A 12,798-nucleotide genomic window follows, 5' to 3' on the forward strand; every position below is an offset into this window, starting at 1 on the left:
TTCTCTCCCCTCGCCCCTCGCTCTCCCCACTCTCCTACACCCAGGGGACACTCCGAGCAGGAGGGAGATGGTTGGACTGATGGTCCACTCATCCTTCCTCGAGTCCCCGCTATCGCCCGGGCCCAGCGCGCCACACCGTTACCGCACACAAGCCGCAGCGGGCAACTTCTTCTCCTCCTCCTTCAGCGGCCGCTTCCACCGATGGCGGCGTAGACGAGGGCCGCTGCCACCGACGGCCCCGTCGTGACTTCAGAAAGATGGCGCCCGCTCTCCTCCTCACGCTCCACCATCTTGTGCGCGCGGCTCGGCCAGGCCACAGTAACGGCTGCACTCCGGAGCTCCCTCCTCCTCCCTGCACGCTCCGTAAGTGCCTTTCGCCGCCAATGGGTCTGCGGAGGGGAGTGGGGGACGAGTGGATGGAGGGGAGGATGGGGGTAGGAGGGGGGTGAGCGTGGGGGGTGGAGAGTGTGGGAGGAGGGGAGTGAGGGAGGAGAGAGAGGGGGTGAGGGAGAGTAAGAGTGGGGGGAGGGGAGAGTGGGAGGAGGAGAGAATGGGGGTGGGAGGGGAGAGTGGGACTGGGGAGGGGGACAGTGGGGGTCAAGGCAGGGTGGGGGAAGGGGGAGAGGGGGTGGGGGGAAGGGGGGCAGTGAGAATGGAGTGGGGCGAGTGGGTGAAGGGGTGGGTGGGGGTTGGAGGGGGGAGGAGAGGGGATGGGAGAGAGAGTGGGACTGGGGAGGGGACAGTGGGGGTCAGGGGAAAGTGGGGTGGGAAGGGGGGCAGTGAGAATGGGGGTGGGGCGAGTGGGTGGGGGGTGAGAGTGGGGAGGGGGTGGGGAGGAAGGGTGGAGGAGAGGGGGGGTGGGGGAGAGTGAGAGTGGGGCTGGGGGAGGAGAGAATGGGAGGTTGGGGGGGGAGAGAGAGTGGGGGAAAGGGGGTGGGGTAGAGTGAGAGTGGGGCTGGGGAGGAGAGAATAGGGGGATGTGGGGGAGGAGGGAGTGGGGGAAGGTGGGGGGTGGGGGAGGGTGCCAGTTGGGTTTGGGAGGGAGAGTGGGACTGGGGAGGAGGGCAGGGTGGGGGTGGGGAGGAGGAAAGAGTGGTGGGGAGGAGGAAAGAGTGGTGGTGGGGAGGAGGTGGGGTGGGGGGGAAGGGGACAGTAGGGGTGGGGGTGGTGGGGGGAATGAGAGAGGGGGTGGGGGGGAAGGGGGTCAGGGAAGATGGGAGAGTGGGGTGTAGGGAGGGGAGGGGATGATTTGAGGGTAGGGAGGGGGGGGTGAGTGGGGGGGTTGAGGGTGCTACACCAATACAGGAGAGGCTTTGGGTCCAGGGCTCCTCAATCACACCCTCTCCCCTTCCCTGTACCCCCTCTACCAGGAACTTAGTCGTACTCTCCCCTTCCCTCCTACGAGGAGCTACTACTGCTGATGGTAGTAGCATAATGGATTCTTAAGTGTACAGACACATCCTATTTGCTCCAGTTCAAACAAATGCCTCAAAACTCATTGGCCGGCGATTCATTCTACAGCAAGACAATGATCCCAAACATACTGCTAAAGCAACAAAGGAGTTTTTCAAACCAAAAAAGGGTCAATTCTTGAGTAGCCAAGTCGATCACCCGATCTGAACCTAATTGAGCATGCCTTTTATACGTGAAAGAGAAAACTGAAGGGGACTAGCCCCCGAAACAAGCATAAGCTAAAGATGGCTGTGATACAGGCCTGGCAGAGCATCACCAGAGAAGACACACTTCAACTGGTGATGTCCATGAATCGCAGACTTCAAGCAGTCATTGCATGCAAAGGATGTGCAACAACATACTAAACATGACTACTTTAATTTACATGACATTGTTGTGTCCCAAACATAATGGTGCCCTGAAATGGGGCGACTATGTATCAACACTCTTGTAATTTCTACATGGTGAAACCAAAATGTATAAAAATGGCCTTTATTAAAATCTGATAATGTGCATTTTAACAACATGGGATTTTTTTCTATTACAAATCTCAAATTGTGGAGTTCAGAGGCAAATAAATAAATGATGGGTCTTTGTCCCAAACATTATGGAGGGCATTGTACTTGCATTCAAATCTTTGGCCCTGTCATACTTATTCCTTTCAGCATAATGAAGTTCTTATGAAATAATTACATTCCTAAACTTCATTATTTCCCCACAAACAGACATAGATATGCTACTTTTTTTCACGGAAAGGCATGAATCATCGCACCGCGTTTTTTTCCGGAAGTTAAACCTTTATATTTTAAATTTTCCTTTTTAAAAATCTAGCATTTTAAAGATAACGATCAATAATATTGCTTTATTCCAGAAATGTTGACTCTGTGTGTGTGTGTGTGTGTGTGTGTGTGTGTGTGTATATATATATATATATATATATATATATATCTTGTAAAACATAGTTGTTTTTGAAATTCACGAGTGTTGCAAAGTATATTGAACAACTTTAGTTCCTAAAATTTAGTTTAGTTCACAACATTTGGACAAGAGGCTGGTTCTGATTCGCTGTCATTTTATTTTGGCTTAACTCATGAGGTTAAGATTTTGTTTAATAGTTATATTTTGAAATGATACTCAAATCTATATAGTGGAGAGAAGGAATGGGTGATATTTCGGGTCGAGACCCTTCTTCAGAAGAAGGGTCTGAAGAAGGGTCTCGACCCGAAATGTCACCCATTCCTTCTCTCCAGAGATGCTGCCTGACCTGCTGAGTTACTCCAGCATTTTGTGATCGCTTCTATTTGTACCAACATCTGCAGTTATTTTCCTACACAACTTGCCGCTCCACTGCGATTTCTCCTCATGGTATGTCTACTTTGAAGAAGTTCTCCTCTCTTCGACGAGAGTTTAGCAACATGCTCTCTCGCTGCTTCCCCTCTGTGATTCCTCCTGCCCTCCTACTCTACGGGTCTGAAGAAGGGTCTCGACCCAAAACATCACCCATTCCTTCTCTCCAGAGATGCTGTCTGACCCGCTGAGTTACTCCAGCATTTTGTGATACCTTCTATTTGTATCAGCATCTGCAGTTATTTTCCTACTCAAATCTATATAGTTGCTTGAAAACACTTTGAATGTGAAAGAGTGAAGATGCAACATTCTCATCTCAGCCAATTGGTCAGATCAAGACTCCTAACAAAAAGGTAGCACTTAGTTGTTAATTATTCTTTGTTTACTTGAGATTGTTGAAACACTTGTTTATCTGTGATATGGACTGATAAATCTTAGAATTGACTATTTAAATTCTAGATAATATTTTCAAAAGTTGTAGCTGATTTCTCTGTTATATGTAGCAAATTATATATGTTACAATGGATGTCCAGTCACTCCATCCCCAGCAGGAAGGCAATAATGTCCTCCGGTTCTTCCTTGACTGCAGAACCAGCTAATTTCCCTCCACTAACACTCTCCTCCACCAGCTCCTTCCCCCTTGACTCCTCTGACTGTCTCCAAATAAAAAATGTGGCCATGGACCCCAGCTGAGTCTGCCTCTTTGTCGGGTGCATTGAACAATACCTGTTCCAGCCATACCCTGGCACTATTCCCGAACTCTCTCTGCCACATTGACGATTGTATCGGGGCTATCTCCTGGACCCATGCAGAACTCATGGATTTCATTAACTTCACTACCAATTTCTATTCTGCACTCAAATTCACTTGAACCATTTCTGACACCTCCCTCCCTTCCCTTGATCTCACCGTCTCCATCACAGGAGTTAGCTACTGACTGACATCTATTATAAACCTACTGACCCACAACTATCTGGACTACAACTTCTTCCCACCCTGCCTCCTGTAAAGACTTTATCCACTACACCCAATTTCTCCGTTTAGGCTGCATCTGCACCCACGATGAGGTGTTCCATACCAGGACTTCCAAAATGTCCACTTTCTTTAGGGAACGGGGGTTCCCCTCTTTTATTATAGATTAGGCCCTGACACATGTCTCCACGGTACCCCGCAGCTCCACTCTTGCTCCCTCTCCCCCTCACCTTTCACACCATCAGCCGTCGCACACAGCACTTAATCCTCCAACATCCTCGCCACCTCCAATGGGATCCCACCACTAGTAGCATCTTCCAATCTCCACCCCTTTCTGCTTTCCGCAAAGACCATTCCCTCTGCAACTAACTGGTTAACTCATCGCTTTCCACCCAAGCCACAACTTTCTGAGGTACTTTCCCCTGAAACCACAGGAGATGCACCACCTGCCTCTATACCTCCTCCATCGACGCTGTCCAGGGACCTTGAAAATCCTTTCAGGTGAGGCAAAATGTTTACTTACACCTCCAGCCTCATCTACTGTTTCCGCTGTTCCAGGTGTGGACTCCTATATATCGGCGAGACCTAGCGCAGACTGGCCGATCGTTTCGCTGAACACCGTCACTCAGTTTGCTTTGGGCTTCGCAATCTGCCTGTTGCCTGGGACAGACAATATCTCTGGAGAGAAGGAATGGGTGACGTTTCGGGTCAAGATCCTTCTTCAGACCCCATCTCAACTCGAAACGTCACCTATTCCTTCTCTCCAGAGATGCTGCCTGTCCCACAGGGTTACTCCAGCATTTTGTATCTATCTTTGGTTTAAACCAGCATCTGCCGTTCCTTCCAACACTTTAACTCCCATTCCCATACTGACCTTTCTGTCCTGTGAGGCCAAACGCAAATTGGAGTAACAGCACCTCATATTTTGCTTGGGCACCTCACAACCCAGCAGTATGAATAGTGATTTCTCTAACCAAGTAACCCTTGCATTCCCCCCCCCCCCCCCCCCCCCACCCTAGTCATCATACTAGTTTCACTGTCGTCCTGCTGAATTTCACTCTTTGTATTACTCATTATCACCTTCCCCATTGCCAACAATGGACCATTGTGGGCTTCACCTTTCTTGATCCTCGTTGCTGGCTTTGATCTGCCTTTTAGCGTATCTTTCAATAATTTGGATAGAATAGGTTTGGAGGGCCAAGCATGAGCATGTGGGACCAGTGTAGATGGGGCATGTTGCCAGTGTGGGCAAGTTGGGCCCAAGGGTCTGTTTCCATGCTGTATGACTCTACGTGTAGGCAGATAAGAGTTGGTATTGGTATCGTGTTCAGCATAGACATTGTGGGCTGAAGGGCCTGTTACTGTACTTTGTATGTTCTGTATTATTCTTGGAAGTGGTCTTGTGTTATATCTGGTCTTTGAATATATGAAATATTCAAATTAATGTATGCATGTGAAAACTTGACTACCAAAGGTTACCTGGGTGGATAATTGCTTATAAATCTCCAGCTCTAAAAAGGCTGAATGTATGTGGCTTTAATGCAAAGATTTTGAGTCTAATCTGTAAAGTGCTCATATAGAATATTGTCATGACTTCGACCTTTCTTCTGGGGTGGCCAAGGTAGCTTGTTTTAAATAATTTTTAAAAAACAAGTTGCCTTAATACTCTTGGGACTTGGTATGCTGTGATCATCGACTGAGAAGCAGAAGATGGAAATGAATTGAACTTTGCCTAGTTTTGACCATACAGAACTCGTACGTGCATTGACTTTTGCATATTTTTAAATTTTACGTTGCTGTAAAAATAGTGTTTCAGTACGATAGAGTTCATTATGAAATCAATGTTGCATATTACCTTATCTCTTAATATAATCAGATTGCCAAAACCTGTGTGTGCTATTGAGTGTTAAACAACCACTGCATGAGAATTTAATACAAGTGTTTCTGGTTTTGTTTTATTGCATATATTTTGGAATGGCTGCCTTTGTCTACAAATGCAAATTACTAATTTGGGTTTCTGCCTTTTGTGGACCTTTGACCCTTTTTAACCTTTTCGCCTTGTGCAAAAGCAGGGGCAAAGATAGTGGGAGCAGGTGACTGATGAGACTGTCACTTTAGCCTGCACACAGTATACACATTAGTTAAAAATGCAACACTTCTCTTTTCTACCCTTCCCCCGCATCCCCCAGATCCCCAAACTAATGCAAATATCGTCAACGTGCTGTTTGACAATTGAGCTTCAATCAGCATGGGCTTTGTTGAAGGGTTGGTCGATGGAAAAGAAAGTGCAGTCACCAGAGGAAATTTAGAAGGAAAATTCAGGGTTCTTAAGCTGATAGTTGGTCTCAGAAAGAGAGAAATCTAAAATCACCACGGTAAACACTAAAGCATGAAATTTTATTTTTATTTTGGTCTTGTTAAATTGAACCAAGTTTGGGTGTCTTTGTTATTTGCTTGTATAGCTTTTGTTTGACAAGCGTGCTCAAATTCAAATGTGCAGTACCCTTTCTTTACAAATAAAAGTCCTAAATTGGTGTCATTAGATTTGGAGCTAGATGTTGTGATTTTTAAAAAATGATACGTATTCTGATGCAATTAGTGAATCCTGTTTTTTACTATTGTGGTCAATAATTATAAATGCATTATGATTGTTAGTTGTAGTTTAACTTTTGGTATCTAGCTATTGTTGAGAAATTTCTTATTGAAAGACTTGTAAGCTTCAATTGTTTCTCAGTAGATATTGTGCTTTCTTTTTAAAGAATACCTAATCTAGTTTGCCAAAGTTTAATTGTAACAGTTTGTAAGATTGTAACAGTTTAATAAACTTTCCTTGTTAAAATTATCATTTAATAAAATATTATTACTTTGGGAGAAGGGTGAATATTCTTGACTGGATTGCAAAATTGTTTTCTTTTTGCCTGTTCTTGCGTAGATGTTTGACTGGAGCAGTAACACTGTGTGTGGAATATTGATTTGTGAACTAATGCTCCATACATTTAATACTCTACTCTATAATTGCTTCGTGTCACATGATAAATAATTGCTTGTCTCCTTTTATACAAAGGACAGAAAAGCAACATACAATGCAAGAGGAGGAAAAATATAAAATTTCACTTTGAATTTTTGCTATAGACACTAGGTGCAGAAGTAGGCCATTCGGCCCTTTGAGCCAGCACCACCATTCAATGTGATCATGGCTGATCATTCTCAATCAGTACCCCATTCCTGCCTTCTCCCCATACCTCCTTAAGAGCTCTATCTAGCTCCCTCTGCGCACCAAGATCCCAGTTGTGTTTTCCAAACAAACATTGGTACTGTGGCATTGCTTAAGAATTAAACAATGAATATATTTTGTCACAATGCTATCATGTTTATTTTTCCTTTACTATTATTCAGTAATCCTTGCCTAATTATTTAGAGGTATTGCTTCTAGTTCATCAAGCTGTTCCCTATTCGGTAATAGCCTGGGTATCTAATCATGGAGATACTATATTTGTAGTCAGCAGAGATTAAAATATCAGATTAAAATTCTTTTCAAGAAGAGCAACAGGGGAAAAAGCTGAATAATTACAGACCTGTGAGCCGAACACTATTAGGAAATGAATGGAAAAAAATCTTGCGCAACATGATTAATGATCGCTTGCAAAGTCAGAACCAAATCAGAGATGGTCAACATGGCTATAATAAGATTTATTATTATATGTACTATGGTACAGTGAACAGCTTTGTTTTGAATGCTAACCAATCACATCATATCAATATTCAATTTCAATATCTGAAAATTGCAGATGAATTTAAAAGGATTACTGGAGCCAGCTAACTTGAGGGACTGGACAATTTAAAGTAACTAGTGGATTGGTTGGGTGATCAACATGGGCTAATTGAGCAGCAAATTAAAAGAAAGCAAGATATAGTAGAGCAGCCTAATGGGAGCGAAGCTGTGTGTGGGTGAAGTGCTGTGTGGAGGGCAAGTGTGTGTCTTTGACTCTGGAGTCTTTGTCGAGGCAGCTGAGGCAAGGAGGTTAAAACAAGGACGTACAGGAGGTTAAGGTAGTGTGTGTGTGTCCTGTGATTTTTTTTTTCTTTCTTGTTTCAGTGGAGTGGTGATGGCAGGTAAATTGATACCATGGTCCTCCTGCAGGGTGTGGGAAGTCAGAAAAACTGCTGGTGTCCAGGCGCAGCTCCTTAAACTGTTAGGTAACTGGAGCTGCAGCTGGATGACCTCTGGACCATCTGAGAGAATGAGAGCTTATTGAATAAGATGTAAAGTGAGGGCATGCCCAAGGTCCAGGAAGAGAGATGGTGAGTGATCACGAGGATGAGAAATATACATGGAGTACAGGTGACTCTTGTGGCCATCCCCCTTCAAAATAGTTACCTTCTTTGAGATACTAGTGGGGGGGGGGGGGGGTAGAATGACACGTCAGAGTTGAACAGCAGTACCTAGCAGGGCTGCGGCACTGAGCCTGGCTCTGAGGCAGAGCAGGGAAGGGTAACATCTGGCAGAGAGATTGTGGTAGGTAACTCTTTAGTCAGGGGCACTGACGGGAGATTTTGTGGCAGCAGTCGAGGCTCCAGGATGTTGTGTTGACTCCCTTGTGCCAGAGTCCATGGTGTTTTGGAGCAGCTGCATAACATTCTCGAGGGGGGTGGGGGGGAGGTGTGAGCAGGGGGGCAGGACCCAATGCAGAATCAAGGCAGGTGAGAGACTGGAAGTTGGTATGGAGGGTAATGAAAGAAAGGTCAGTGGACAGATGGCAGGAAGTGAAGAAGGCATGTTGGTTTGAATTGCACTTATTTTAATGAGGCCTGACGGATAAGGCAGATGAACTCGGCGGAGATAAGTACGTGCGACTGGGATGTTATAACCTGAACAAAACCTGATAAAAAGATGAACAGGTCATGCAGCTTAATGTTCCAGGGCACAAATGCTACAGGAGAGGAAGAAGTGGGGGTAAAAGAGGGGTGTTGCTTTATTGGTTAAGGACTATGCCACTGCAGTGGTCAGAGATGACATTATTGATGATTTATCCAGTGAGATTATATGGATAAGTGAGGGTATATGCAGGACTAATAAGGTTGTTAGCTCTCCCAATATTGACTGGGACTGTCATAGTGGAAAAGGTTTAGACAGGGCAGAATTTGTCAGGTGTTCGGGAAGTCTCATCCAGAGAGTTGTGATTCTGTGGATTTCTCCGCCACAGAAGGCAGTGGAGGCCAATTCACTGGATGTTTTCAAGAGAGAGTTAGATTTAGCACTTAGGGCTGAGGCAATCAAGGGATATGGGGAAAACGCCGGAACGGCGTACGGATTTTGGATGATCAGCCATGAACATATTGAATGGTGGTGCTGGCTTGTGGGGCTGAATCTTTCCTATTTTCTCTGCTTCTATGTTTCCTATGGCAATATGTAGAGGCACTACATGAGAGAGCACGACGCTTGATCTAGTCTTAGGAAATTGGGAGGGGAAAGTGGCTGAAGTGTTCGTGGGTGAGCTCTTACGTCCTAATGCGTCTGAAGGTAGACCAATCTCCCAGGTCTGATTGGATATATCTGAGGACAACTGTGGGCAGCGAGAAGGGAAATTGCAGGATGAGATTTGAGTTAAATATGGGTGATGTGCCTGAATACTGGAGGGTGACAAATGTGCCTCTATTTAAGAAGGCCTGTAAGGAAACGCTTGGGAACTCTGGGTTGGTCAGTCTAACATCTGTGGTTGGAAAGTTATTGGAGAGTATTCTGAGGGATACATGCATTTCATTTAGATAAACAAGAGCTGATAAGGGATAGTCAGCATGATTTTGTACTGCCTGATCTGCTGAGTTCCTCCAACTTTTTGATTTTTGCTCAACATTCCAACACCTGCAGTTTCTTGTGCCTCTGATTTATTTTTGGCTGAAGTCCTAGAAACAGCTGAGTGCTGTTAAATATTCCTGCTACTTCTTCCCTCCGACACTAATTTCATAAAATTTTACTTAGTTTATTTGTAGACCCAATTTAATTAATTTGGTATTCAAGGTTACATTTTTATGTGAAATATTGCTGATAATGACTTCTATTCAAGGAAAAAATAATGGATATTTCTTGTAGCTTTTTTAAAAACTTTGTGCTCTGTTTAACTAGATTTTTTTTCTCCTCTTGTATAATGTATTTCAATAATGCATTGAAGTATTAACCCATATTATGAGATCCTGGGTGGGGCTTGTCAATTACTGCTGCATTGAATTTTAGTAAATTGTGTTTATTTGAGAATTATTTGTGAATTTTAACCTTGTACTATTTAAATGTGATGCCTGCTCTTGAAGGATAAAGGAAGCAGGTGTACTGTAAGTGTTGCAGCTACATGCAATTCCTACAAAGACATGTAAAAGTAATTCTGTCATTTTATTTTCTGCTTTGTAAGGGATGATGTAGGATTGCTATACTAACTACTAAAAGCTGTCATACAATCAATTTATGTGAGAGCTGGCTCTTCCAAAGAGGAAAGGATGGTCTTTTGCATATAATTTAAAAATGTGCAGCACCAGAGCTTTTCCATGTGCTCTGTGTTCTTTCTGCTCTGACAAATAAGGGAAGAGAATAGCAAGATCACCAGATGGGAAATGATGAGTTATGAAGTTATGAATTGGCAATTTCTGTCTGAAGGTGCAGAAGAATCAAATTCAGCAGTAACTTTCATAAGAAAAGCGGATATAGGAAACTACTGGAGCACCAAGGGGAACAGTAGAGGTGGTCGTAGTTGGGCAGACCTATCTTCGTAATTTCAAAATGCCACCTTGATGGTCTAGTACTTTGATTATAGTATTGGAGATCAATTGCTGGAGTCATTTGGATTAGGCTAATTTGTAAAGAGAGAAAAATATGATTAATGTTTCAGATTAATTTAATACCCTCAGAGCAAATTTGACCAGCCAAGTGTTTCTATTATTCACTGTTTTTGTCAGGGTATCATCAACTACCATATCATGATACAGGCATGAAAGATCATAATGGCTGATAGTCATTTCACTCTTTATCAACACTATCAGTGAATGAATGTTTCAGACCTTAAAAGTTGATTTCTTAAATAGGTTATGAATGGAAATTGTCTAATTCAAAAGGGAGGAACAACAAGGATAACAATCTAACACCATTTGAATAAAATAAGTAAATGATATCTGATATTTTATGTTTTGTTAATGTAATATTGTTTATTAGGATTGATTGAACGAGGAGTTCAATTTGATAAATTACAATTAAAATTGGGATCCCTGCTGATTTGTGTGGACTGCCTGCAGTTTCCTGATAACAAAACTGGTGGCTTGGAGATCTTTCTGGTCCTTTTATTTCCTAATTATGTAATAACTTGCTATTTCTGACTTTAGGATGTCTGAATATGCTGAGCAACTAATTAACCTACTTTTAAAGAACAACCACTGTGTGGATTGAGAGCATTATGCTTATTCATCAGATTCTGCCAGCAACAATAAGAAATGTTTTATTACATTTCAATAACGATTTCTGATACTCTGTTTCATAGTTGCGGTTGAGGTATAAACTCTTTCCCCCAGCATATCCTGTTAAGATATGTGCAATATTAAAATGTCAGGTTAGATTGTATTTGCATCTCTGGAGTCGGGATTGAATTTATGACTGGGAAGTGAGCATGTGATCATTGATGTCAAGCTGAACCGAGCATTGTTAGAAAAATGGATGGAGAAGTCAATAATCTTGCTAGATTGTGAAGGAAAATATGGAAGGGTTAGTTTCTTGACCCAAAGGGAATATATTAGTGTTAAAGTGTTAAGATGTTCAGTTATTTTAAATGTTCTGCTTATTCACAGTTTCTATTCCAAAGAATATTCCTGCAACTCCATCAACTCCTTCCAGATTGACGAAAAGGACAATGCAGCTACCACAGAAACCTAATGAGATACCAACACAGAAGGGGCGTAAAAGTATTCGAGGCAAACAACCTGGGCAGTCCCCTTCAAAAAAGACCATTCCATTGCAAATTAATTCATCACCTAAATCTGTTTCTAGTGCTGATCCAATCAAACCAACGAAAAGAGGAACAAAGCCTGGACTGAAGGTTTGTTCAGACACCTCTACCAAAATTATTCTTCAATTTATAAATGTAGTACACCAAACCCAAAGTATGTGTCATATATATATTGTAAAAGACAAAAGGTGCTAGCGGCATTCATACATATTTGTACATGATGTGCAATGATTTTTTGGGATGTTATAAAGTATTTTTTGTCAAGTAAAAGGAATGAGATTCCATATTTGTGCAACTAAATGCATCAAAGCCAGAAAGTTTTGCCATTAATTAAGTTTTTAGATTTACTTGCCCATGAACACACCAGCTATAACTCATTTTTGTAATGTTGTGTATTTCTTTCTAAGAGCAATGATATAATGACGGTTCATATATTGTCAGACTGTCTCCTAACGATATCATTATGTAGCAAAATTTGGAGGTGCAAAGTATCTCTGATATTAACTTCCTGATGTCTGCATTTGTCCAGAAGGATATCAATGGTTTAAAAAAATTCCAACAATCCTCAAGGCCTCTTGAGGTGGGGCAATAAAAGGTGGCCAGTGATAATCTTGTCCTGTAAACTCTTTTCTTTAAAAAAAAAAAGCTGGATGCCACTGTCTGACTTATACCAAAATAATGATGAACATTAGTATCCTCTACTCGAGTCTCAATGACTGACCCTATACATGAGGCAAACTACATTGAATTACTTATAAACGCTGCCATTGTTCCCTTTATTACTGTACATGGTTCAATTTTAGACAGAAACCTATTTTCTAACCACTTTGCTGCTTAAATTTATTAAAATTCAGTTCTTCAAATATTATTCTGTTGGTAAGAGAGTCAGTAGATAACTTCCAGTCCCAGTTGTTCGATAAAATTGTTCAGAAAGGAATTTCTGAAAATATATAATGGAAAGAATAGCTTTGCTTTGGTTTTAATCGGACTTTATCTTGCACTATACTGTATGTTGTACCCTTTATCTGTGCACTGTGGATGGCTT

At 42.6% G+C, this 12,798-nt stretch overlaps 1 protein-coding gene across 1 annotated transcript in view; it reads left to right on the top strand.

The window, feature by feature from the left end:
* Positions 1-12,798, top strand: part of LOC144598899 (sex comb on midleg-like protein 2) — a 99,106-nt gene that overhangs the window by 60,176 nt on the left and 26,132 nt on the right. The window contains 1 exon segment of the mRNA XM_078409471.1: positions 11,596-11,843. Within this exon segment, the coding sequence (XP_078265597.1) occupies positions 11,596-11,843 (248 nt within the window).

The sequence above is a fragment of the Rhinoraja longicauda genome, chromosome 12, assembly GCF_053455715.1.
Source record: "Rhinoraja longicauda isolate Sanriku21f chromosome 12, sRhiLon1.1, whole genome shotgun sequence".
Classification (NCBI taxonomy): domain Eukaryota; kingdom Metazoa; phylum Chordata; class Chondrichthyes; order Rajiformes; family Arhynchobatidae; genus Rhinoraja; species Rhinoraja longicauda.